The 26,010-nt window shown below is 43.7% G+C and overlaps 1 protein-coding gene across 2 annotated transcripts in view; it reads right to left on the bottom strand.

The window, feature by feature from the left end:
• The window catches only part of LOC115143171 (rho guanine nucleotide exchange factor 25-like), a 59,362-nt gene that overhangs the window by 22,398 nt on the left and 10,954 nt on the right, over positions 1 to 26,010 (bottom strand). Inside the window, exons 2-3 of one of the 2 annotated variants that reach the window (XM_065001821.1) lie at positions 4,580 to 4,899; positions 4,190 to 4,294 (exon numbers count right to left, since the gene is read on the bottom strand). In XM_065001821.1, the coding sequence (XP_064857893.1) occupies positions 4,190 to 4,294; positions 4,580 to 4,899 (425 nt within the window). The remainder of the gene's footprint in view (positions 1 to 4,189; positions 4,295 to 4,579; positions 4,900 to 26,010) is intronic. The other variant, XM_065001822.1, reaches the window with a different exon arrangement.

Genomic DNA, 26,010 nt, shown 5'->3' with positions numbered 1-26,010 from the left:
CTCAGCCCTCTCCTGTACTCCCTGCTCACCCATGACTGCGTGGTCATGCACGCCTCCAACTCAATCAACAAGTTTGCACTACAGTACACTACAGTGGTAGGCTTGATTATCAACAACGACGAGACGGCCTACAGGGAGGTGAGGGCCCTCGGATTGTGGTGTCAGGAAAATAACCTCACACTCAACATCAACAAAACAAAGGAGATGAACCTCAGGAGGCTGAAGAAATGTGGCTTATCACCAAAAACACTCACAAACTTGGGGGCAACTACCTGCCCTCCAGGACACCTACACCACCTGATGTCACAGGAAGGCCAAAAAGATCATCAAGGACAACAACCACCTGAACCACTGCCTGTTCACCCCGCAATCATCCAGAAGGCGAGGTCAGTACAGGTGCATCAAAGCTGGGACCGAGAGACTGAAAAACAGCTTCTATCTCAAGGCCATCAGACTGTTAAACAGCCATCACTAACATTGAGTGGCTGCTGCAAACATACTGACTCAAATCTCTAGCCACTTAATAATAAAACATTTGATGTAATAAATGTATCACTAGCTACTTTAAACAATGCCACTTAATATAATGTTTACATACCCTGCATTACTCATCTCATATGTATATGTATATACTATACTCTATATCATCTACTGCATCTTGCCATCTTTATGTAATACATGTATCACTAGCCACTTTAAACTATGCCACTTTTATGTTTACATACCCTACATTACTCATCTCGTATGTATATACTGTACTCGATACCATCTACTGCATCTTGCCTAGTTTCAGTGGTCAGAATGTGCCGTTCTGTAAACTGTGGAGTTCTGGTAAAAGTTAAGAGGAAGGAGTGAATATTTCTAGCCCTGGCCCAGTCCCTCTATCACTTCCTAAAGCCTCCCTCTATTTCCTCTAATTCCTTCCTCTGAATTCTCCAGTCTCTCCAAGCCTGGTCTAGACTAATGCAAAATACCCTATTCTGAGCTCCAGTCCTCCTTTACCTCCCTCTTCCCTTCCCTTGACAGCCTCGCAGCCTTCCCTGGTTTCTGTTCTATCCACAATTACCCACTTCTCCTCCCTCCTCCTCTCTCTGCCCCTAGGTCTGCTTCCTACCCCTGTTCTACCCAGCATCCCTGTAGGCCCTTACTCTAACCCCCACACCATAGTCTACCACGGACCTCTACTCTACTAACCCCACTCCACCCACTCCACCCACCCCTCCAGTCCTTCACCCCCAGCCCTGACCCTGTTTTCAGCTCTCCAGTGAATCTGTGGAGGCAACAGGCTGTCCGGGGCTGACTGCAGCTTTGCTACTTGATCACTTCCAAATGCGGCCTGGAATAGCCGACACTATTGAATGGCTTTCTAAAGGTTGTTTCCCAGCTATCACATTTGGTTTCTTGGAAGTTGTGGGAATGTACGTTTTTGGGTTCCCATTGGTTGTGGAGACGAAGATATACATTTCCTGCCCGGAAAAATATTTTTTTAAATGTGAACGTTCTTAGAACCGAAGTGAACATTTTGCCTGTTCTGGGATGGTACATTTTTAGTTATATGGTGGTTCAGATAATTTTATACTATGGTTCCCTGAAAGTTTTCCTGGGAGGTTTTATTAACGTTCTGAAAATGGTTGAGAATGTTCCAAAGCCAAGCAACTATCATGCACCCCTTACAGAATGTTGTGGGAAGGTTGTATGCAAACTAACCATAGGACAACCACTCTCTCACCAAGCTCTAAGAAACATACGGTTCTCAGAACATTATGTAATAGCTGGGTTAGTTTTAACCCACCAAGCATTTACAGATGGCAACGTCTTTTGGTTGTCTTTTTTTGGTGCAGTTTGGACCAGGCTTGATTTCAACGTCAACAAACGTCCAGTCTGACTTGCCTATATTTGACCCAAACATAGACATATATAATTGGTTCAGGTTTGGTCCGGTCTGGACCGGCATTGATTTCAATGTCCACAGACGTCTGGTCTGGACCGGCCTATATTCGGTCCAAACATACAGAATACAGTACATTACAGTACAGTACAGTACACAGTACGGTAAAGAAAAGTTGAATATAGTACAGTACAGTACAGTAAAGAAAAATAAAGTATGGTGTACTGTACTGTACCCTACTTTACTTTAATGTACTCTACTGAACTAAACTGTATTGTACTCTACTCTACTGAATTAAACTCTACTGTACTGTACTCTACTGAATTAAACAATACTGCACTGTACTCTACTGTACTGAATTAAATTACTGTCCTGTACCATACCATACAGTACTGTACTGTTCTCCACTGTACTAAACAGTGCAGTACAGTACTGTGATGTTCAAACTTGGGAAACATAGCCTAGAAGCCTAGACACCAACCAAAATGTGTACTTGTTTGGGGGCGGGGCTCATTACAATAATACACAGCATACTTTGTATTGGTTTATTTTTACACTTACATTTTGGTCATTCAGTAGACGCTCTTATCCTGAGCAACTTACAGTACAGTCAGTGCATTCAACCAATGTATCACAGTCATAGCATGAAAATAAATCTGTAACAGTTACAGAGTATGTCATTGTAGTTGAAGTGGTCTGTTGATTTAGTCTGCGGACTTGACTACTTCGCACATCATCGCTGTCAGTTTTAAAGCTTTTGAAAAAACGAACTTAAGTACATGGGACAAATGGGAGCAATAATAAATATTCTGTTGCAATCTTTAGTTGGCTCCTTTTACCTGTATTAAGAGGCTTGAAAAATGAATATGATATAATTTTTACTTAATTGAGAATGTATTTGCGATTTGGCCATAAAATAAATGACTGAAAAATAAGTATTTTCAACTTTCATCCAACACCTAGTTCAACATCCGTAAAATACATACAGTACCAGTCAAAAGTTTGGACACACCTACTCATTCAAGGGTTTTTCTTTATTTTTACTATTTTCTACATTGTAGAATAATAGTGAAGACACCAAAATCATGAAATAACACATGGAATAACCAAAAAAGTATTAAACAAATCTAAATATATTTTATATTTGAGCTTTTTCAAAGTAGCCACCCAGCCTTGATGACAGCTTTGCACACTCCTACTAATTCCATATGTGTTATTTTATAGTTTCGATGTCTTCACTATTATTCTACAATGTAGAAAATAGTAAAACATAAAGAAAAACCCTTGAATGAGTAGGTATGTCCAAACATTTGACTGGTACTGTATTTTCGACATCTGGAGAATAAGCATTTTCGACGTCTGGAAAGGATGTCTTTTCACCTTTCATTCAGCACCTAAAATGTAATTTTGCTTACTGGGAAGGTGGTCGACAGGTTTCTCCTGTTTAGAGATAGAGGGAGAGAGTGTGTATTTGTGTGTGTTTATGTGTACAATGATTGACAAGGCAAATTTGTTCTTGGAAGGTAAGGTTTGGGTGAAGTTGAGCCAAATATACTGAATATACTGTACAGCATTCCCAGATTGTATTTGTGGGAGAAATAGTTTTGTTTGGTAAACATTAGAATTCTCCTCTGGTTTGGTTGATGACTCTAGCATTGCTTATGTGATCTGTTTCTATGTTCATGCTCTAATTTCCTATTTTTTTGTTGCGTTAATCAATAAGCTGTTGCCCAGGTTACATGAGGAGAGACTTGTTGTTTCTGACTTTACATCTATTTATGGTCCATTCTCCTTCGCTTCCTCTGTGGGTCAGGATTCTCTCTTTCTCTCTCTCCCTCCCTCTTTCTCGCTCTTTCTCTCTCTCCCCTCTCTCCCTCCCTCCTTATTAAATATTAATGGGGGTTTCAAAGGGAGTTCTTTCAGCCTCAGTGCCAGTGCTTGACTAACAGGGACATGAGTGGTCTGACAGCTGTAGTCTCTCTCTCTGTTCTCTCAACCAACACAGAATCAGTCTTTGAGTACAGAGCTCTAACAAAGGACTGCAGTGTCCACTGTCTGCTCAACGGGTGTGTGTGTGTGTGTGTGTGTGTGTGTGTGTGTGTGTGTGTGTGTGTGTGTGTGTGTGTGTGTGTGTGTGTGTGTGTGTGTGTGTGTGTGTGTGTGTGTGTGTGTGTGTGTGTGTGTGTGTGTGTGTGTGTGTGTGTGTGTGTGTGTGTGTGTGTGTGTGTGTGTGTGTGTGTGTGTGTGTGTGTGTGTGTGTGTGTGTGTGTGTGTGTGTGTGTGTGTGTGTGTACTCCTTACCAGACTATGTGTGTCCCTGTTCTGCAGCAGGTCAGATAGGTAGCTATGGCAGAGGGTGGGTGCTGGAGAGTACGCTGCTGGACTCACCAGACCATCATTCCACCCCTGCACATCACACAACATACACAACATAACACACACAAACACGCTTAACATATTCTGGTTACTTCGTAATGCATATTGTCGTTGGTAGAGCCAGGAGTTTGTCCTGAACAGGTGATGTATAACTAAAACCATAAACTGCAGTTTTATAAAAACCCTTGTGTGGATTCCCAGGCTATATTTTGTATTTGTATTTATTATGGATCCCCATTAGCTGCTGCCAAGGCAGAAGCTACTCTTCCTGGGGTCCAGCAATATTAAGGCAATTATACTATAGTGAAGCCTCACCAGGTCTCCATCAGTGCAGGGGAGGATGGTGTAGTTCTCCCCCTGCTCCAGAGGCCTTCCTAGGGCCTGGCCGAGAGCTAGATGGGTAGAGGGTTGCTTCCCATCCAGCCTGTGGACCTGCCTGACTCCCTTCCCATCCCCTCCTCCCACACTCAGCTTGCAGACGGGCATGGTGAGCCATTTCTTCAGGGCACTGACAGAGTGCCGCGATCCTCCTGGGGAGGAGGGAGAGCAGGGTCTGGAGCTGCCCGAGGCCTGGGGGGCTATGGAGCCTACGGATGGGGTAATGCTGCCCTCACTGCCCGCCGCCGAGTATGACTCTACAGAGGAGAGCGAGAGAGAGATACATGTTTTGGTTATTCAGTTATTGAGGTTATTGAGTCCGACAAAAATTATGGATGGCTCCCACTTGGACTTGATTTAAGTGCAGGTTTTCCTGTTGGTTATTTCCTTTGAATACCTTGGAATTATAGACTAATGTAATAACATGACTCTACTAACTTCAGCAACCAGGCCCTTTTTCTAACCCACACAGAGCTCTCAGGTAGATATTGCCTTTCCACCTCACAAAAATGTGCTTCAATTTCCTGTTTTAAGCCGATAAAGTATTTCTACCAATGCAGCACAGGGAGTCACATGCTGGGACGAAATTAACCACATTCTCTGACTGTGTGGAAGTGACAGGTGGAAACTCACTCCACAGACTAAGGAAACAAACTAAAAGAACGAGATACTTCAGAGATGTATTTGGACAGTGTTTATCTACAGCAGCGCTATCTGTTTGTTTGCTGTGTACTTACTACAGCACAATGGAAGGCAGTAGATGAAGAGAAGGGTACTGCTTTGAGGCGGGCTTAGATAATAGTCAGCGAGAGGGATGGGCCGTGGGCCGTGGGGAGTAGGAGGCGTTCTAAATTAAGCTATGGAGAGAACTGTTGATTAGACATCCAAAATGAGTTCATACACGACAGCCATCGAGTCAGCCTGCCCATGTGATGTCATCACTTAGAGTGAAAAGGAATGTCTGCAATTCTGGTATGCTCCGTTGGTGATGTAATCAGACACACAAAAAATACAACATTTCGATCCGAGTTGGATCTTCGTTAGGTCATCATGATCCAACTCAGATGGAAACCTTGTCTTTTTTGTGTGTCTGATTACATCACCTTGGGAGCATACTAGAGTTGCGGATACATTCGCTACTTTCTTCTGAGCTGCACCCGATAAGTTGGATGTACATATTTATTATTTTTCTTCTTTTTTTTTATCACTGAGAGAGAGACAGGAAGAGGAGGAACAGGAGATTTACCAGGATTTATTGCCACAAAATAAAATAAATAACTGCGAGGAACCGTAAATGATAATACATTATTCATGTGAACAGCATGGCTTGGAATGTAACTGTTAAATGATATGCAATCTAAATCTGTCTTTTCTACGGCCTCTGCATGATGAATCATCAACGCTCAGGGTGGGGACAGACAGCACATCTCAGTATAGAGCGCAGTTCACAACACGTGTAGACCTATCATCTCATCATGGTTACTTTTTTTTCTTGTGACAGGTAGGCCTGCATTTTCTGCAGCATAGTCTATGCTACAGTAATATAAAGACCGAATGCACATCTAATTTACCCGGCTCCATCTGGCTTTAGGGGGTCACCTTATTTTTGAATTGTAAAGATTTTAATCTTTTTTTGCAGCTGCAGAGTTTTAAAACAACCTATCACTCAAATATTGTTGCTTTAATTCCAGTCCATATAATGCAGTATAATACAATACAGTACAGTAATACAGTTCACACTCAAAACTCTTAGCCTTCTTGTCACGCCCTGACCATAGAGAGCTGTTTATTCTCTATGTTGGTTAGGTCGGGGTGTGATTAAGGGTGGGTTCTCTAGGGGAATTATATGTCTATTTTGGCCTGGTATGGTTCCCAATCAGAGGCAGCTATTTATTGTTGTCTCTAATTGGGGATCATATTTAGGTAGCCATTTCCCCGTTGTGCTTTGTGGGATCTTGTTTAGGTATAGTTGCCTGCGAGCACTACTTTGAGCGTCACGTTTCGTTTGTTCGCTTTATTGTTTTTGTTCTTTAAGTTTCTCTTCCAAATAAAAGGGATGGAAACATACCACGCTGCATCTTGGTCCAATCATTATGACGAGCGTGACACTTCTGCAGCTAGTTTCATGTATTTCCCCAAGAGAGCATATAGCTAGCTACATCTATGGGCTTTTATGCTTTTATGTTGTGCTTAATGTGCAGTAGCCTATATCATATATGTATTGGATAACGGCACAGTCATTTGGGCTTTTTTGGGCTTGGGATCATTAAATGTCTTTAATGTAGGGCTCATAAAATGTATTTTATGTATGGATCATTAAATGTATATTTCATGTATGGCTCCTCGGGCTCAGGTAGCATTAGGTTAGAATTTTCGACCAAATCTCAAATTAAATCCAGACACGCCTATGTCTATGCTTTATAATGCTTTTGAATGACACTTCTGGTTTTGGCGGGAAATACTGGGTTACCTGGGAGAAAAGGGATTATTCTCAGGATGGAACATTTGCAAAATACTGGGAAAATATTCAACCCTAGTGTGGAATGAGTCCACGTGGAGAAAGGGGTAAACATACTGGAGGTGGTTTATGTTAAGACATACTGTATATGTCCTCAAAGAGAGTATGGTTACCATGTTGCAATGAGCCCAGCCCACCTCGTCCTCTCTCTCAGTGGGGTAAGGAGTTGATGTTTACTGAATGGTGTATACTGGCTGACCCCAATGTATATTTGGATTCCAGTGAGACATTGGAATGACAGTGAAAATTAGGAAAGGAAAGGGTATGAAGAGGGGGGGGGGAAGAGTGAGAGGAATTCAGAGACAGGAGATGGAGCGATGAGCACACAGTAAAATAGTTTGAGAGGACAGAAGAAGACAAGATGGAAGAGTCTGGTTCTCTTGGAAGACGAATGAGGCCTTGAGAAAACACACAGTCAGCAAGAGCAGGCTGACCGAGACACTGTCTGTCTGTTCTGTAGTGATGAAAAAGAAGCTGATGTACTGTAAATCACGACAGCCAAAGCAGCCACAATCACACACTCGGTCCTACCCATAATATCCTGTCCTCCTAGCCTAGCATTAGTGGGCTAATAGAAGTGTTGTCACACACTCACACCACAGAATGAATTCAGCTCACTAAGTCTCTAGACTAGGGAAAACAGTATGATCTCCCACACACTGCTCTGATTAGGCAGTCCCAACAATAACGTTTGATTCTGTTCTGCTGATCTTAGCGAAGGCTTAAGCTCTTTGTGGCTCTTTTCTGTCACTTTGGCTACCTCCCAGAATCTAACTATGTCCTGTCAGCATATTGATATAAGCTGTAATCATAATAACAGGGCCTTAGGGGCCCAGAGAAAAGCGGAGACTCAGAGCTCTACACTAAATGTCTGACGCAGCCCTTTTTTAGGAGACCATGCTGCCGGTAACACCATTAATAACGTGGCAATTTTTTGGGCCCTGTTCTCTTTGGTGGAAAATGGCCGAACTGTTCTGCTAAATTTGGGTTTTGAGTTTATTTATCTACATCAATTTATTTCTGTTAAAATTGGTTGCACCTACGTCAACTTTCCCCCTCTTTATATTAAACAGTTGCTGCAATACACGTCGTACTTTTACAGGTCAAGTAAGATGGAGCGAAGATCAATCCGTCAAATAACGACACATTTCCTCCCAGGAAAGTGCAGCCATTCATTTTAAACCCAGAACTCAGATGGGCCATTGTAATTATAGTAATGAATCATCTAGCACTTGCTGCCGTGCTGCTGTGAACAACACAAACTCATTTCTATAATGGGCTGATGGTTGGCGGGGAGGATTAAAGAGGGGAGGAGTGGGAAATTATATTACAGTTTTTCTCAAATGCTAAAACACAATTTCTGAAACGTTGCTCCATTTCCTGAAAACATTCAACACAAAACCTCATCTTCAAGCACTATTTACATAACCTTTGACTCCTCATGCAAAATGAAACATTCGCCTCAAAACAGTTTTACCTGTGTTCAAAATCAAACACTGCTCTCAAATCATAAACAAAGTGATCAAAATGATATACACTCTCAGGCAGTCAGTAAACAATACACCGAAAATAGAAAACACATTGTTCAAAACATACAATTCTCAGGGAGAAGTACATTTTTAATCCCAATTTTTTTTTTTTTTTCCGTCATTGTCCTTTGATGAAAGAAAACATGTTCTATCATAGTAGCTCAAAATTGATCAGAAATTACTACTCTGCTTTGCTCTTTGCAATTTTGTTTTTTGTTCTTCCTCCTCCTTGTACCCCTATTTTTACAGTACTGTACCCTGCATCTCACAAACTTGTCCTTTGTCTCTGTGATACTGTAATTCTTGTTCTTTGTTGATATGAATACCATGTGAAATGGTTTAAGGTATTGACAGACTGCATAATTAGCTAAATGAGTCCAGGCAACTGAGAACTTTGTTCAGCCAATGGGTTTTAGTGTTTTAGCAATTGAGAAAAACTGTAATTCAGTTTGATCTGTCCTAGCCCCACACTGAACCTTTGAGTCGCCAAATAGTATGCGAGACCAGTGATGACAGAGTGTCAGTGAATAGGAAAATTGGTGGTAAATGCAAGAATGTGGCCCATATGTCATATCCACATGGGAGGCTCAGTGGAGAGAGGCGAGTGAGAGGGAAAGCTGTGACAGGAGCAGAGAAGTGCCAGTGGATGGAACACTCTGAACCACTGAAACCTGTCCAGTCCCCCCCGAACCACCGAGAGAGAGAGAGAGAGAGAGAGAGAGAGATTGAGATTGAGATTGGGGCAGAAGAGGGGCAGTCCAGTCCCATCCATCACACACACCACAGACAGTCAGGCTGTGTGTGTGTTCACCACATACCCTACCCTATCGTATAGTTCCTGGAGACCAGCAGTAGGCTAGCCTAGTGGGAAATCAGACCTACTGGTTAAAACAACACACGCACCCCAGCTGCCAGAGAGCTAAGCAAACTGGAAATCATCCTCCCTCCCCTCCCTTCCACTCCCCAGCTCACCTCAGGTGACTTCATGACACACTGTACGTTGAGCGCATGAACACACACACCACCCTGAGCAAGGGGCACATCTCCCCAGCACTCTGAACAAACAGCCATCTGGCCTCCTAAGGTCATAATGGAATTTAGATATGATGTTGTTTATTCCCTTTCCCATTTGGTCACGAGTCCACTAAGAGCAGGAACGTCTTCACAGTAGCGTTAGATACTGTAGGTACAGTACGCTAGGTACACTCTGGTAAGTGTCTCATTTGAGAAGCGGCCTTCTCAGAAGCGGTGGCTTTTAGTGGTGATTAGACCTGGTGGTGACGTGCGAATCCTGGGTGAAGCGAGCAACTGGGATCATGGTGTTTGTTTGAGATGCTTACTTTACGTAATCAGCCTTTTTCCTTTCAGTGGAGAGGGTGTTTGTGCGTGTGTGTGTGTGTGTGTGTGTGTGTGTGTGTGTGTGTGCGTGTGCGTGTGTATGTGCGCGTGTGTGTGCGTGTGCGTGTGCGTGTGTGTGTGTGTGTGTGTGGACGTGTGTTTTGAATGGCGGAATGTTTTAGCACCCTACTCCAAATCAAATCAAAAATCAAATCAAATCAAATGTATTTGTCACATACACATGGTTAGCAGATGTTAATGCGAGTGTAGCGAAATGCTTGTGCTTCTAGTTCCGACAATGCAGTGATAACCAACAAGTAATCTAACTAACAATTCCAAAACTACTGTCTTATACACAGTGTAAGGGGATAAGGAATATGTACATAAGGATATATGAATGAGTGATGGTACAGAGCAGCATACAGTAGATGGTATCGAGTACAGTATATACATATGAGATGAGTATGTAGACAAAGTAAACAAAGTGGCATAGTTAAAGTGGCTAGTGACATAAGAATGCAGTCGATGATCTAGAGTACAGTATATACATATGCATATGAGATGAATAATGTAGGGTAAGTAACATTATATAAGGTAGCATTGTTTAAAGTGGCTAGTGATATATTTACATCATTTCCCATCAATTCCCATTATTAAAGTGGCTGGAGTTGGGTCAGTGTCAATGACAGTGTGTTGGCAGCAGCCACTCAGTGTTAGTGGTGGCTGTTTAACAGTCTGATGGCCTTGAGATAGAAGCTGTTTTTCAGTCTCTCGGTCCCAGCTTTGATGCACCTGTACTGACCTCGCCTTCTGGATGATAGCGGGGTGAACAGGCAGTGGTTCGGGTGGTTGATGTCCTTGATGATCTTTATGGCCTTCCTGTAACATCGGGTGGTGTAGGTGTCCTGGAGGGCAGGTAGTTTTCCCCGGTGATGCGTTGTGCAGACCTCACTACCCTCTGGAGAGCCTTACGGTTGAGGGCGGAGCAGTTGCCGTACCAGGCGGTGATACAGCCCGCCAGGATGCTCTCGATTGTGCATCTGTAGAAGTTTGTGAGTGCTTTTGGTGACAAGCCGAATTTCTTCAGCCTCCTGAGGTTGAAGAGGCGCTGCTGCGCCTTCTTCACGACGCTGTCAGTGTGAGTGGACCAATTCAGTTTGTCTGTGATGTGTATGCCGAGGAACTTAAAACTTGCTACCCTCTCCACTACTGATCCATCGATGTGGATAGGGGGTGTTCCCTCTGCTGTTTCCTGAAGTCCACAATCATCTCCTTAGTTTTGTTGACGTTGAGTGTGAGGTTATTTTCCTGACACCACACTCCGAGGGCCCTCACCTCCTCCCTGTAGGCCGTCTCGTCGTTGTTGGTAATCAAGCCTACCACTGTTGTGTCGTCCGCAAACTTGATGATTGAGTTGGCGGCGTGCATGGCCACGCAGTCGTGGGTGAACAGGGAGTACAGGAGAGGGCTCAGAACGCACCCTTGTGGGGCCCCCGTGTTGAGGATCAGCGGGGAGGAGATGTTGTTGCCTACCCTCACCACCTGGGGCGGCCCGTCAGGAAGTCCAGTACCCAGTTGCACAGGGCGGGGTCGAGACCCAGGGTCTCGAGCTTGATGACGAGCTTGGAGGGTACTATGGTGTTGAATGCCGAGCTGTAGTCGATGAACAGCATTCTCACATAGGTATTCCTCTTGTCCAGGTGGGTTAGGGCAGTGTGCAGTGTGGTTGAGATTGCATCGTCTGTGGACCTATTTGGGCGGTAAGCAAATTGGAGTGGGTCTAGGGTGTCAGGTAGGGTGGAGGTGATATGGTCCTTGACTAGTCTCTCAAAGCACTTCATGATGACGGAAGTGAGTGCTACGGGCGGTAGTCGTTTAGCTCAGTTACCTTAGCTTTCTTGGGAACAGGAACAATGGTGGCCCTCTTGAAGCATGTGGGAACAGCAGACTGGTATAGGGATTGATTGAATATGTCCGTAAACACACCGGCCAGCTGGTCTGCGCATGCTCTGAGGGCGCGGCTGGGGATGCCGTCTGGGCCTGCAGCCTTGCGAGGGTTAACACGTTTAAATGTCTTACTCACCTCGGCTGCAGTGAAGGAGAGACCGCATGTTTTCGTTGCAGGCCGTGTCAGTGGCACTGTATTGTCCTCAAAGCGGGCAAAAAAGTTATTTAGTCTGCCTGGGAGCAAGACATCCTGGTCCGTGACTGGGCTGGGTTTCTTCTTGTAGTCCGTGATTGACTGTAGACCCTGCCACATGCCTCTTGTGTCTGAGCCATTGAATTGAGATTCCACTTTGTCTCTGTACTGAGCTTAGCTTGTTTAATAGCCTTGCGGAGGGAATAGCTGCATTGTTTATGTTCGGACATATTACCAGACACCTTGCCCTGATTAAAAGCAGTGGTTCGCGCTTTCAGTTTCACGCGAATGCTGCCATCAATCCACGGTTTCTGGTTTGGGAATGTTTTTATCATTGCTATGGGAACGACATCTTCGACGCACGTTCTAATGAACTCGCACACCGAATCAGCGTATTCGTCAATATTTCCATCTGACGCAATACGAAACATGTCCCAGTCCACGTGATGGAAGCAGTCTTGGAGTGTGGAGTCAGCTTGGTCTGACCAGCGTTGGACAGACCTCAGCGTGGGAGCCTCTTGTTTTAGTTTCTGCCTGTAGGCAGGGATCAGCAAAATGGAGTCGTGGTCAGCTTTTCCGAAAGGGGGCGGGGCAGGGCCTTATATGCGTCGCGGAAGTTAGAGTAACAATGATCCAAGGTTTTACCACCCCTGGTTGCGCAATCGATATGCTGGTAAAATTTAGGGAGTCTTGTTTTCAGATTAGCTTTGTTAAAATCCCCAGCTACAATGAATGCAGCCTCCGGATAAATGGTTTCCAGTTTGCAAAGAGTTAAATAAAGTTCGTTCAGAGCCATCGATGTGTCTGCTTGGGGGATATATACGGCTGTGATTATAATCGAGGAGAATTCTCTTGGAAGATAATGCGGTCTACATTTGATTGTGAGGAATTCTAAATCAGGTGAACAGATGGATTTGAGTTCCTGTATGTTTCCTTCATCACACCATGTCTCGTTAGTCATGAGGCATACGCCCCGCCACTCTTCTTACCAGAAAGATGTTTGTTTCTGTCGGCGCGATGCGTGGAGAAACCCGTTGGCTGCACCGCATCGGATAGCGTCTTCCCAGTAAGCCATGTTTCTGTGAAGCAGAGAACGTTGCAGTCTCTGATGTCCCTCTGGAATGCTACCCTTGCTCGGATTTCGTCAACCTTGTTGTCAAGAGACTGGACATTGGCAAGAAGAATGCTGGGGAGTGGTGCGCGATGTGCCCTTTTTCGGAGTCTGACCAGAACACCGCCTCGTTTCCCTCTTTTTCGGAGTCGTTTCCTTGGGTCGCTGCATGCGATCCATTCCGTTGTCCTGTTTGTAAGGCAGAACACCGGATCCGCGACGCGGAAAACATATTCTTGGTCGTACTGATGGTGAGTTGGCGCTGATCTTATATTCAGTAGTTCTTCTCGACTGTATGTAATGAAACCTAAGATGACCTGGGGTACTAATGTAAGAAATAACACATAAAAAAAAAAAAAAAACTGCATAGTTTCCTAGGAACGCGAAGCGAGGCGGCCATCTCAGTCGGCGCCGGACAACAGAGGGTTCTTAAATCCACCTTGACACACCTATCCAATAAGTTCATCTATACATTCATATGAAGAATGCCACTGTCAACTCCAGCGCAATGCATCAAATGATTGCTCTTTAATATTATATATGTGGTGTCTTAAAGATTATTTACGGCTGTCATGGTGTTCTTCGGCTTGCAAGCCTCCCCCTTTTTCCTCCAAACATAATGAGGGTCATTATGGCCAAACAGTTTTATTTTTGTTTAATCGGACCAGAGGATATTTCTCCAAAAAGTACGATCTTTGTCCCCATGCGCAGTTGCAAACCTTCAATATGGCGGTTTTGGAGCAGTGGCTTCTTCCTTGCTGAGCAGCCTTTCAGGTTATGTCAATATAGGACTCGTTTAACTGTGGATATAGATACTTTTGTACCTGTTTCCTCCAGCATCTTCACAAGGTCCTTTGCTGTTGTACTGGGATTGATTTGCACTTTTCGCACCAAAGTATGTTAATCTCTACGTGGTACGTGGTACCTTCAGACTTTTGGAAATTGCTCCCAAGGATGAACCAGACTTGTAGAGGTCTATCATTTTTTTTTTCGGAAGTCTTGGCTAATTTCTTTGGATTTTTCCATGATGTCAATCAAAGAGGCACTGAGTTTGAAGGTAGGCCTTGAAATACATCCAGGTACACCTCCAATTGACTCAAATGATGTCAATTATCCTATCAAAAGCTTCTAAAGCTATGACATAATTTCTGGAATTTTCCAAGCTTTTGAAAGGCACAGTCAACTTAGTGTATGTAAACTTCTGACCCACTGGAATTGTGATACAGTGAATTATAAGTGAAATAATCTGTCTGTAAACAATTGTTGGAAAAATTATTTGTGTCATGCACAAAGTAGATGTCCTAACCGACTTGCCAAAACTATAGTTTGTTAACAAGAAATTTGTGGAGTGGTTGAAAAGTGAGTTTTAATGATTCCAACCTGTGTATGTAAACGTTTGACTTCAACTGTACACGTGTAAGGTGACTAGGCATCAGGATATATGGTAAACAGTACTGAAGCAGCAGCGGAAATTATCATTGTTTGTGCATGTTATGAGTGTGTTGGAGTGTCAGTGTGCGTGAGTGTGTAGAGTCCTGGGAGTGTCCTTAGAGACACTGAAGACCTTGAAGCTCTCGACCCGCTCCACTGCAGCCCCGTCAATGTGGATGGGGGCGTGCTAGCCCCCCCATTTCCTGTAGTCCACAATCAGCTTCTTGGTCTTACTGACGTTGAGAGAGATGTTGTTGTCCAGGCACCACACTGCCAGGTTTACTGACCTCCTCCCTGTAGGCTGTCTCATCGTCACCGGTGATCAGGCCTACACCGTTTTGTCATCAGCAAACTTGACGATGGTGTTGGAGTTGTGCGTGGCCATGCAGTCGTGGGTAAACAGGGAGTGCAGGAAGGGACTAAGCACACACCCCTGTGGAGCCGCCATGTTGAGGGTCAGCGTAGCGGAGGTGATGTTGCCTACCATCACCATCTGGGGACGGCCCGACAGTAAGTCCAGGATCCAGTTGCAGAGGGAGGGGTCCAGTCACAGGGTCCTAAGCTTGGTGCTGATCTTGGAGGGGACAATGGTGTTGAACGCTGAGCTGTAGTCAGTGAACAGCATTTTCACATAGGTATTCCTCTAATCTAGGTGGGTGAGGTCAGTGTGGAGTGCAATTGAGATTGCATCATCTACAGCTCTGTTGGAGCGGTATGCAAATTGAACTTGGTCTAGGGTGTCTGGGATGATGGTGGTGATGTGTACCATAACCTTCCTTTTAAAGCACCTCATGATTACAGATCTGAGTGCTACAGGGCGTTAGTCATTGTGGCATGAAGCTTTAGAGTTCTTAGGAACAGGAATGATGATAGTCAGACTGGGACAAAGAGAGGTTGAACATTTCTGTGAATATGCCTGCCAGCTGATCTGCACATGCTCTGAGAATGCTCCCTGGAATATCGTCTGGCCCGAGGCCTTGCGAATGTTGACCTGATTAAAGGCCTTACTGACGTCGCCTTCGGAGAGTGAGATCACCCAGTCCTCTGGGTCGGTGTGGCCCGCAAGCACGGTATGTGTTGTTATTGTCAAAGCGTGTATAAAATGCATTGAGTTTGTCTGGAATAGAGACATCGTTGGGCAGATCACGGATGTGTCTTCCTCTGCAATCCGTAATAGACTGTAGCCCTTGCCACATGCAGCGGGCATCAGAGCGTATGGTGTGTGATTCTACCTTATTCTTATATTGTTCTTTTGCTCATTTTATGACTCTGCTGAGGGCTACTTGTACTTGTTCCTGTCCTCGGCCTTAGCTTCAGGGTTGTCTGAGATAGCCTTGTGTGTGGTAGCCCTCTCCTTTAGTTTAGTGCCAATTTTTGTGTTAATGCAGGGCTTTTGATTGGGGAAGCAGAGAACCTTCACTGTGGGGACAATATCAGCGATGCATTTCCTTATGAAGCTGGTGTTGGAGGTGGTTAGCCCGTCTATGTTATCGTCTCAGAACATAATCTCCCCTGGCAAAGCAGTCCTGTAGCATAATCTCTGATTTGATGACCATTTATCAACAGAGTGAGTCACGGTTACTGCTTCTGCTTGTTAACAGGAAGCAGGAATATGGACTCATGATCTGATTTGCTGAATGGCGGATGAGGGAGGATCTTGTATGCTTGCTTGTGGGTAGAGCAACAGTGGTCTAGGACTTTATTGCCAATAGTGGTGAAAGAGACGTGTTGATGGAAGTTGGGCATCACATGTCTTAATGATGCAAAATTAAAATTGCCGGTGACAAGAAAGGCAGCCTCCGGATGTAAGTTTTCCTGCTTGTTTATAGCCTCGTACAGTTTGTTAAGTGTCAGCTTGTTATATATCTTGTCCTGAGGTGGAATGTATACAGCAGTCACGATAACAACTGAAAACTCCCTCGGGAGGTAGAAGGTTTTGGCTTTTGACCATCAGATATTCCAAGACAGGTGAACAATGAATAGAGACTACCACTGCGCTCGATTCAGCACACCATTAGTTGTTGATGAGGAGGAAAACCCCTCCCCCTCTCGATTTCCCTTACTCTATTGTCCTGTCAGCTCGGCGAATAGAGAGTCCATTGAGTTGGATAGCCATGGGGAGAATCTTGGCCGAAAGACATGTTTCAAAAAAGCAGAGAATATTGCAGTTAATCGTGTCCCATTGGTAGCAAATCTGAGTTCTGAGGTCATCCATATTATGATCAAGTGGCTGTACATTGGCCAATAGACTAGAGGGAAGAGGTGGTCGGTTTCCCCTTTGCCTTAATCTCGCCAGGTCTCCCCCTCTCTTGCCTCTAACGCAGGCGTTTCCTCTTGATACCCCGAAAATTAGGTTGCAATTACAGAAAGAGCCCAGAGCAGAGGAGTCTAAATTGAAGCCGGAATTGGGGTAAGTAACTACCAATCTGATGTTAAAAAGTGATCATCGGTTACCAGAAATGATAGGGGATACATTTTGTGAAAGTAAAGTAAAGGAAACACCAAAGTAGATAAGTTGGGTCGGAGCTCGCAAGACAGCAGCCATCCAGTACGGCACCATCTTATTATTATTACAGTATTACAATACGCTAGGTACGCTCTAGTAAGTGTCTCATTCATCAGAAGCGGTGACCTTTAGCGGTGACGTGCGAAGCCTGAGTGAAGCGAGTGACCGGGGTTCATGGTGTTTGTTTGAAATGCTTATGTTATGTAATCAGCCTTTTTCAGACAGAGCAACAGCTGGGACGCCATCCGGATCACAACCGGAATGTCAGGAAAATGATGTTTCCGGTCAGTGTGTGTGTTTGTGTGTGTCAGAATGTTTCGTACAATACTCCAGGTGTAGACAGGGGAGTCTTAAATTCAACTTGGCACACCTATCCAATACGTTCATCTTACATATGAAGTGCCACTGCCAACTCTAGTGCAACACATCAAAATATTGCTCTTTAGTATTATACAGTGCCTTCGGAAAGTTATCAGACCCCTTGACTTTTTCCACATTTTGAAACGTGGCCTTTTTCAAAAAAAATTTTTATTTTTATCCTCAGCAATCTACACACAATACCCCATAACAACAAAGTGAAAACAGGTTTTTAGAAATGTTTTCAAATGTATTAAACATTTTAAACAGAAATGTCTTATTTACATAATTATTCAGACCCTTTGCTATGCGATTCGAAATTGAGCTCAGGTGCATCTTGTTTCCATTGATCATCCATGAGATGTTTCTACAACTTGATTGGAGTCCACCTGTGATAAATTCAATTGATTGGACATGATTTGGAAAGGCATACACCTGTTTATATAAGGTCCCACAGTTGACAGTGCACATCAGAGCAAAAACCAAGCCATGAGGTAGAAAAAAATTGTCCGTAGAGCTCTGAGACAGGATTGTGTCAAGGCACAGATCTGGGGAAGGGTACCAAAACAATTCTGTAGCATTGAAGGTTTCCAAGAACACAGTGGCCTCCATCATTTTTAAATGGAAGAAGTTTGCAACCACCAAGACTCTTCATGGATCTGGCCGCCAGGCCAAGCTAAGGTGACCAAGAACTCCTCAGTAAAAGGCACATGAAAGCCTGTTTGGAGTTTACCAAAAGGCACCTAAAGACTCTCAGACCATGAGAAACAAGATTCTCTGGTCTGATGAAACCAAGATTGAACCATTTGGCCTGAATGTCAAGTGTCACCTGGCACCATACCTACAGTGAAGCATGGCGGTGGCAGCATCATTCTGTGGGGGTGTTTTTCAGCGGCAGGGACTGTGAGACTAGTCAGGATCGAGGTAAAGATGAACTGAGAAAGTACAGAGATCCTTGATGAAAACCTGCGCCAGAGGGCTCAGGACCTCAGATTGGGGCGAAAGTTCACATTTCAACAGGACAACTACCCTAAGCACACAGCCAAGACAATGCAGGAGTGGCTTCGGGACAAGTCTCTGAATGTCCAAGAGTGGCCCAGCCAGAGCTCGAACCTGATCGAACATCTCTGAAGAAACCTGAAAAAAGCTGTGCAGCAATGCTCCCCATCCAACCTGACAGAGCTTAAGAGGATCTGCAGAGAAGAATGGGAGAAACTCCCCAAATACAGGTGTGCCGAGCTAGTAGCGTCATACCCAAGAAGACTCGAGGCTGTAATCGCTGCCAAAGGTGCTTGAACAAGGTACTGAGTAAACGGTATGAATACTTATGTAAATGTAATTCCATATTTTTTATTTTCATAAATTTGCAAAAATTTTCTACAAAAGTTTTTTCTTTGTCATTATGGGGTATTGTGTGTAGATTGAGGGGGAAAAAACTATTTTATCAATTTTAGAATAAGGCTGTAACGTAACAAAATGTGGAAAAAGTCAAGGGGTCTTTCTATATACTTTCTGTATATGTGGTGTTTGTACACTCGGTGTACAAAACATATTGAGTTGCACCCCCCTTTGCCCTCAGAACAGCCTTGATTCATTAGGGCAGGGACTATACAAGGTGTTGAAAGCATTCCACTAGGCCCATGTTGACTCCAATGCTTCCCACAGTTGTGTCAAGTTGTCCTTTGTGTGGTGGTCAGTCTTGATACACATGGGAAACTGGTTAGTGTGAAAAACCAAGCAGCGTTGCATTTCTTGACACACTCAAATTGGTGCACCTGGCACCTACTAACATACCCCATTCAAAGGCACTTAAATCTTTTGTCTTGCCAGTTCACCCTAAAGTGTCACACCCTGATCTGTTTCACCTGTCTTTGTGCTTGACTCCACCCCCTCCTCAGGTGTCACCCATCTGCCCCTTATCCCCTTTGTATTTATACCAGGGTTCTATGTTTGTCTGTTGCCAGTTTGTATTGTCAGGTCTTACCAGCCTGTCTTCCTGTTTCTCAAATTCTGTTTCCTAGTTTTTCCCAGTGCTGACCATTTGCCTGCCCTGACCCCGGGCCTGCCTGTCGCCTGTACCTACCTGACTCTGACCTGAATACAAACCTCTGCCTGTCCTCAACCTGCCCTCTGCCCCGTGTTTATAATAAATTATCTGAGAACTGTACTATCCGCCTCCTGTATCTGGGTCATATCCTGAGTCGTGATATTAAGAAACTGAAAAAGTCCAGGCCCTGATCATAAACAGAGGGCATTATTTGGTGTGTGTTAGGAAAGTGTGTCAGAATGTGGTGAAGCAGTGAACACAACATACTGAGTATTGCTTCATCTTGACAATCCATCCAGAGCAGCTGAACCAGGACAACTCCCCTGGTTCCATCTAACTCACAGCAGAGGCTTTCACACTGATGAGAACAGCGAGGGAGTGCCAGCACAACCACACTTTATCACCATCATTTCCTTTTTAGTTACTCTGTATCAGGTTTAGTTTTACATTTACCGGAAGTGGTGAGCTCATACACGCGCACACACGCACACACACGTAATGGGCAATAAGTCTGAGTTTATGTGCTGCAGTAGTTTAGGAGTCGGAGAGATGCTAAATTCACTGGGAGGGCTCTGTGTGTTTCAAAGCACGTTTTGCAAAACATTTCCATAACATACTCAGTCTTTCTCACTTTGTGTTTATAAACGGATCACTAATTTTTGAGCCGAGGGAAGAGCGGATGGAGAGGAGAGAAAGAAAATATTGTGTGTGATTAACAAAATGAGTGAGCAATTGGGTTGCTTGAGCAAGTTCGAGGAAAAGTCAGTGGCCTGGATAAGTACAAGTACTGCATAAAAATATCACCAGCATTCAATTGAATTGCCAAGAATTTCTTTCAATTGTGACCTATTAAACTGTAAATAGGGGAGACTGGGGTTGGTTGTCAAATGGGTTGGTTTTCAAAGTGCTTATTACTCACCATCTAGAGGGTTATGTTTAATCATTTTAAGATTAAAATGTGTGAATTATTTGAAAGAACTCATCCACCTGCTCAGTTCCTGTCAGCGTGACAAAATAATGACATGAGTGGAATTTGTGTTTTTCATAGGATAGTATAAACATACACAGTGCCTTCCCAAAGTATTCAGACCCCTTGACTTTTTCCAAATGTTGTTATGCTACAGCCTTATTCTGAAATGGATTAAATTGTTTATTTTCCTCATCAATCTACACACTATACCCCATAATGACAAAGCAAAAACACGTTTTTAGAAATTTTGAAAAACATCAATATTAAATTTACATAAGTATTCAGACCCTTTACTCAGTACTTCGTTGAAGCACCTTTTACAGCCTCGAGTGTGCAGCGATTACAGCCTCGTGTCTTCTTGGGTATGACGCTACTAGCTCGGTATACCTGTATTTGGGGAGTTTCTCCCATTCTTCTCTGCAGATACTGTCAAGCTCTGTCAGGTTGGATGGGGAACGTTGCTGCATAACTATTTTCAGGTCTCTCCAGAAATGTTAGATCAGGTTTAAGTCCGAGTTCTTGGCTGTGCCACTCAAGGACATTCAGAGACTTGTCGCGAAGCCACTCCTGCATTGTCTTGGCTGTGTGCTTAGGGTGGTTGTCCTGTTGAAAGGTGAACTTTCGCCCAATCTGAGGTCCTGAGCCCTCTGGCACAGGTTTTCATCAAGGATCTCTATTGTACTTCGCTCCATTCATCTTTCCCCCGATCCTGACTAGTCTACCAGTCTCTGCCGCTGAAAATCATGCCCATAGCATGATTCTGCCATACCGTAGGTATGGTGCCAGGTCTCCTCCATATGTGACGCTTGGCATTCAGGCCAAAGAGTTCAATCTTGGTTTCATCAGACCAGAGAATCTTGTTTCTCATTGTCTGAGAGTCTTTAGGTGCCTTTTGGCACACTCCAAGCGGACTGTCATGTGCCTTTTACAGAGGAGTGGCTTCCGTCTGGCCACTCTACCATAAAGGCCTAATTGGTGGAGTGCTGCAGAGACGGTTGTCATTCTGGAAGGTTCTCCCATCTCCACAGAGGACTTGTAGAGCTCTCTAAGAGTGACCAGTGAGTTCTTGCTCATGTCCCTGACGTCTTGCTAGACAAGAGTCTTGGTGGTTCCAAACGTTTTCCACTTCCAATGATGGAGGCCACTCTGTTCTTGGGGACCTTCACTGCTGCAGAGATTTTGGGGTAAACTTCCCCAGATTTGTACTTTGACACAATACTGTCTTGGAGCTCTACAGACAATTCCTTCAACCTTATGGCTTGGTTTTTGCTCTGACATGCACTGTCAACTGTGGGACTTCATGCAGACAGGTGTTTGCCTTTCCAAATCATGTCCAATCAATTGAATTTACCACAGGTGGACTCCAATAAAGTTGTAGAAACATCTCAAGGATGATCAGTGGAAACAGGATATACAGTTGAAGTCGGAAGTTTACATACACTTAGGTTGGAATCATTAAAACTCGCTTTTCAACCACTTCATAAATATCTTGTTAACAAACTATAGTTTTGGCAAGTCGAGTTAGGACATCTACTTTGTGCATGACACAAATAATTTTTACAACAACTGTTTACAGACAGATTATTTCACTTATAATTCACTGTATCACAATTCCAGTGGGTCAGAAGTTTACATACACTATGTTGACTGTGCTTTTAAACAGCTTGGAAAATTCCAGAAAATTATGTCATGGCTTTAGAAGCTTCTGATAGGCTATATGACACCATTTGAGTCAATTGGAGGTGTACCTGTGGATGTATTTCAAGGCCTACCTTCAAACTCAGTGCCTCTTTGCTTGACATCATGGGAAAATCAAAAGATATCAGCCAAAACCTCCACAGGTCTGGTTCATCCTTGGGAGCAAGGTACCTCGTTCATCTGTACAAACAACAGTATGCAAATATAAACACCATGGTACCACGCAGCCGTCATACCGCTCAGGAAGGAGACGCGTTCTGTCTCCTAGAGATGAACGACTTTGGTGCAAAAAGTGCAAATCAATCCCTGAACAACAGCAAAGGACCTTGTGAAGATGCTGGAGGAAACAGGTACAAAGGTATCTATATCCACAGTAAAACGAGTCCTATATCGACATAACCTGAAAGGAAGAAGCCACTGCTCCAAAACCGCCATATTAAAGCCAGACTACGGTTTGCAACTGCACATGAAGATCGTACTTTTTGGGAAAATGTCCTCTGGTCTGATGAAACAAAAATAGAACTGTTTGACCATAATGACCATCGTTATGTTTGAAGGAAAAGGGGGGGGGACTTGCAAGCCGAAGAACACCATCCCAATCGTGAAGCACGGGGGTGGCAGCATCATGTTGTGGGGGTGCTTTGCTGCAGGAGGGACTGGTGCACTTCACAAAATAGATGGCATCGTGAGGGAGGAAAATTATGTGGATATATTGATGCAACATTTCAATACATCAGTCAGGAAGTTAAAGCTTGGTCGCAAATGGGTCTTCCAAATGGACAATGACCCCAAGCATGCTTCCAAAGTTGTGTAAAAATGGCTTAAGGACATCAAAGTCAAGGTATTGGAGTGGCCATCACAAAGCCCTGACCTCAATCCTATAGAAAATGTGTGGGCAGAACTGCAAAGCATGTGCGAGCAATGAGGCCTACAAACCTGTTTCAGTTACACCAGCTCTGTCAGGAGGAATGGGCCAAAATTCACCCAACTTATTGTGGGAAGCTTGTGGAAGGCTACCCGAAACGTTTGACCCAAGTTAAACAATTTAAAGGCAATGCTGCCAAATACTAATTGAGTGTATGTAAACTTCTGACCCACTGGGAATGTGATGAAAGAAATAAAAGCTCAAATAAATCCTTCTCTCTACTATTATTCTGACATTTCACATTCTTAAAATAATGTAGTGATCCTAACTGACCTAAGACCGGGAGTTTTTACTAGGATTAAATGTCAGGAATTGTGAAAAACTGAATTTAAACGTATTTGGCTAAGGTGTATGTAAACTTCCGACTTCAACTGCATGTGCCTTCAGGCCACTACTCTACTACCACATATCTACAATTCAAAATCCATGTGTATGTAGAGTGCATGTCTTATCATGTTTATGTGCCTGTGCCTGTGTGTGTGTCTCTTCACAGTCCCCGCTGTATGTTTAAATCTGTTTTTTTAAATCTGATTCTACTGCTTGCATCAGTACCTTGATGTGGAATAGAGTTCCATGTAGCCATGGCTCTATGTAGTAATGTGTGTCTCGCATAGTCTGTTCTGGACTTTGGAATTGTGAAGAGACGTCTGGTTGATGTTGATGCCTGGCCGACGTAAGGCACTAAGCTCTCTAATAGATCAGTGTTATCTTGGTGGTGCAGAAGTGGATCGTATCAGTCAGAAGTCAGATTGTAACAGCGATGTAGAATATAGAATGTAGATATTCTAAATACATCTGTGTGACGTCTTGAAAATTAGCAAACGATGTCTAAACTGCATCTTCCAGATGCATCATGTATACGTCCGTTGGGCAGAGGAATCTGTGCCATCTGGGTTTGTTGCCTCTCTCTCATTTCTTCTGTCTCACACCCACACACTTCTTTCTATCACACCCACATGCATACACACACATTTCTTTCTATCACACCCACATGCATACACACACATTTCTTTCTATCACATCCACATGCATACACACACATTTCTTTCTATCACACCCACATGCATACACACACATTTCTTTCTATCACACCCACATGCATACACACACATTTCTTCAAACTGCCATATGTCGTTCTCAAGGCATTAAATGCTGAATTTTGTTAGGAATATCCTTCCATCAAAAGGCTTCCTAAGACTCTGTATATTATATTGCTTTACTTCCTGTTATAAAAGGAAAAAGCAACAAGCAAACATTGTGACAACCAACCCCGTACTTTGCAACAAACATTGTGACAACCAACCCCGTACTTTGTGACAACCAACCCCACAATGGGGCTGGTTGTCAAAAGTGGACAGAGTGTGTTTGATGGCTTATAACCCATTGTTGGAATACTGTATGAGAATAAAGATGGTCCCCAATTCAACCCAATACCTTTCATTCGTTGAAAAGGGTCTTGTAAGATATACTGGTGCTGAGAACTACACATGAGAGTAAAATGTGTGACAAGCAACACTGGTCTCCCCTACAGATTTTTCCATGATGAAAGGAGGGGACTTGATTTCGCCTTATAAGCTGATGACAAAGAGAGAAAATGCAGTGACATCACTGGGCATTCCCCCCCTATTTATGCACACAAATGATTGCATCTCTGACACTGAGGTCACTGACAGACAACAGCTGCTGAACAATGTTCACATTAACACACTGACAGTCACATTACAGATGAACTGGGAGAAGGGTGGGGGGATAAAGAGAGAGAGGATGAGAGAGTGAGGGAGAGACAGAGAGAAGGGGAAAGAGAGAGAGGGAGAGAGAGAGAGAGAGAGAGAGAGAGAGAGAGAGAGAGAGAGAGAGAGAGAGTCTTGAGATGACTAACAAACACCAGGGGGTTGGGAAGGGAATAGAGGTCAAGGATCAACAGGAAGACACAGAGGAATAGAAAACTACAAGTACGAGGAGAGTATCCTAAGAGTGGAGGATGGAAAGACAGAGGAGAGAGAGAGTGGAAAGGGTAGAAAGGGGGAAAGAAAGCTACAAGAAGAGACAAAACGGACCCTAACACTCAGCCATGTCAATAACACACACACAAAATCAGAACCAGGCTTACCACGGGACAGAGAGCGAGAGCTCGGAGGGTGGTGGATAAGGAGACCCACCCCCCCCCCCCCCCCCTCTCTCTCTCTCTCTCTCTCTCTCTCTCTCTCTCTCTCTCTCTCTCTCTCTCTCTCTCAGAGTATACACACTATAATACCATGGTGATGGTGACCTCACTCAGACAGGGTTATTTTAAAACGCCAGGCAGGCAGCGTTAATTATCACTGTCACATTAACACGAGCATTTTCTCACTGTCTGACAGGCTTTATGATAATTACAGTAGAGAAAAATAGGAGCTCATCCAAGAGGAATGGTGGTTGAATACACTGAGATCTCCATCATGGCCTAGAGATGATGCTGTCCTCCTATATTAACTATTAAATTAGTATATTACTCCCTCACGACACAATGCTTGCTAGAGTTACTGTATCTCTCTATAGTGTGCGCATAAGTTTACAGTGCCTTTGGAATTATTCAGACCCCTTGACTCTTTCCACATTTTGCTACCTTACAGCCTTATTCTAAAATTGATTTAAAAAATAAAAAATCCCCCTCTTCAATCTACACACAACACCCCATAATGTCACAGCAAAAACAGGTTTTTAGACATTTTACCAAATGTATCAAATATAAATAACTAAAATATATAAATATAAATATAAATAACTAAAATAATATATATACATACATTTTCAGACCC

The sequence above is a fragment of the Oncorhynchus nerka genome, linkage group LG15, assembly GCF_034236695.1.
Source record: "Oncorhynchus nerka isolate Pitt River linkage group LG15, Oner_Uvic_2.0, whole genome shotgun sequence".
In the NCBI taxonomy this organism is placed as follows: domain Eukaryota; kingdom Metazoa; phylum Chordata; class Actinopteri; order Salmoniformes; family Salmonidae; genus Oncorhynchus; species Oncorhynchus nerka.
This window is presented reverse-complemented; position numbering and strand designations above follow the sequence as displayed.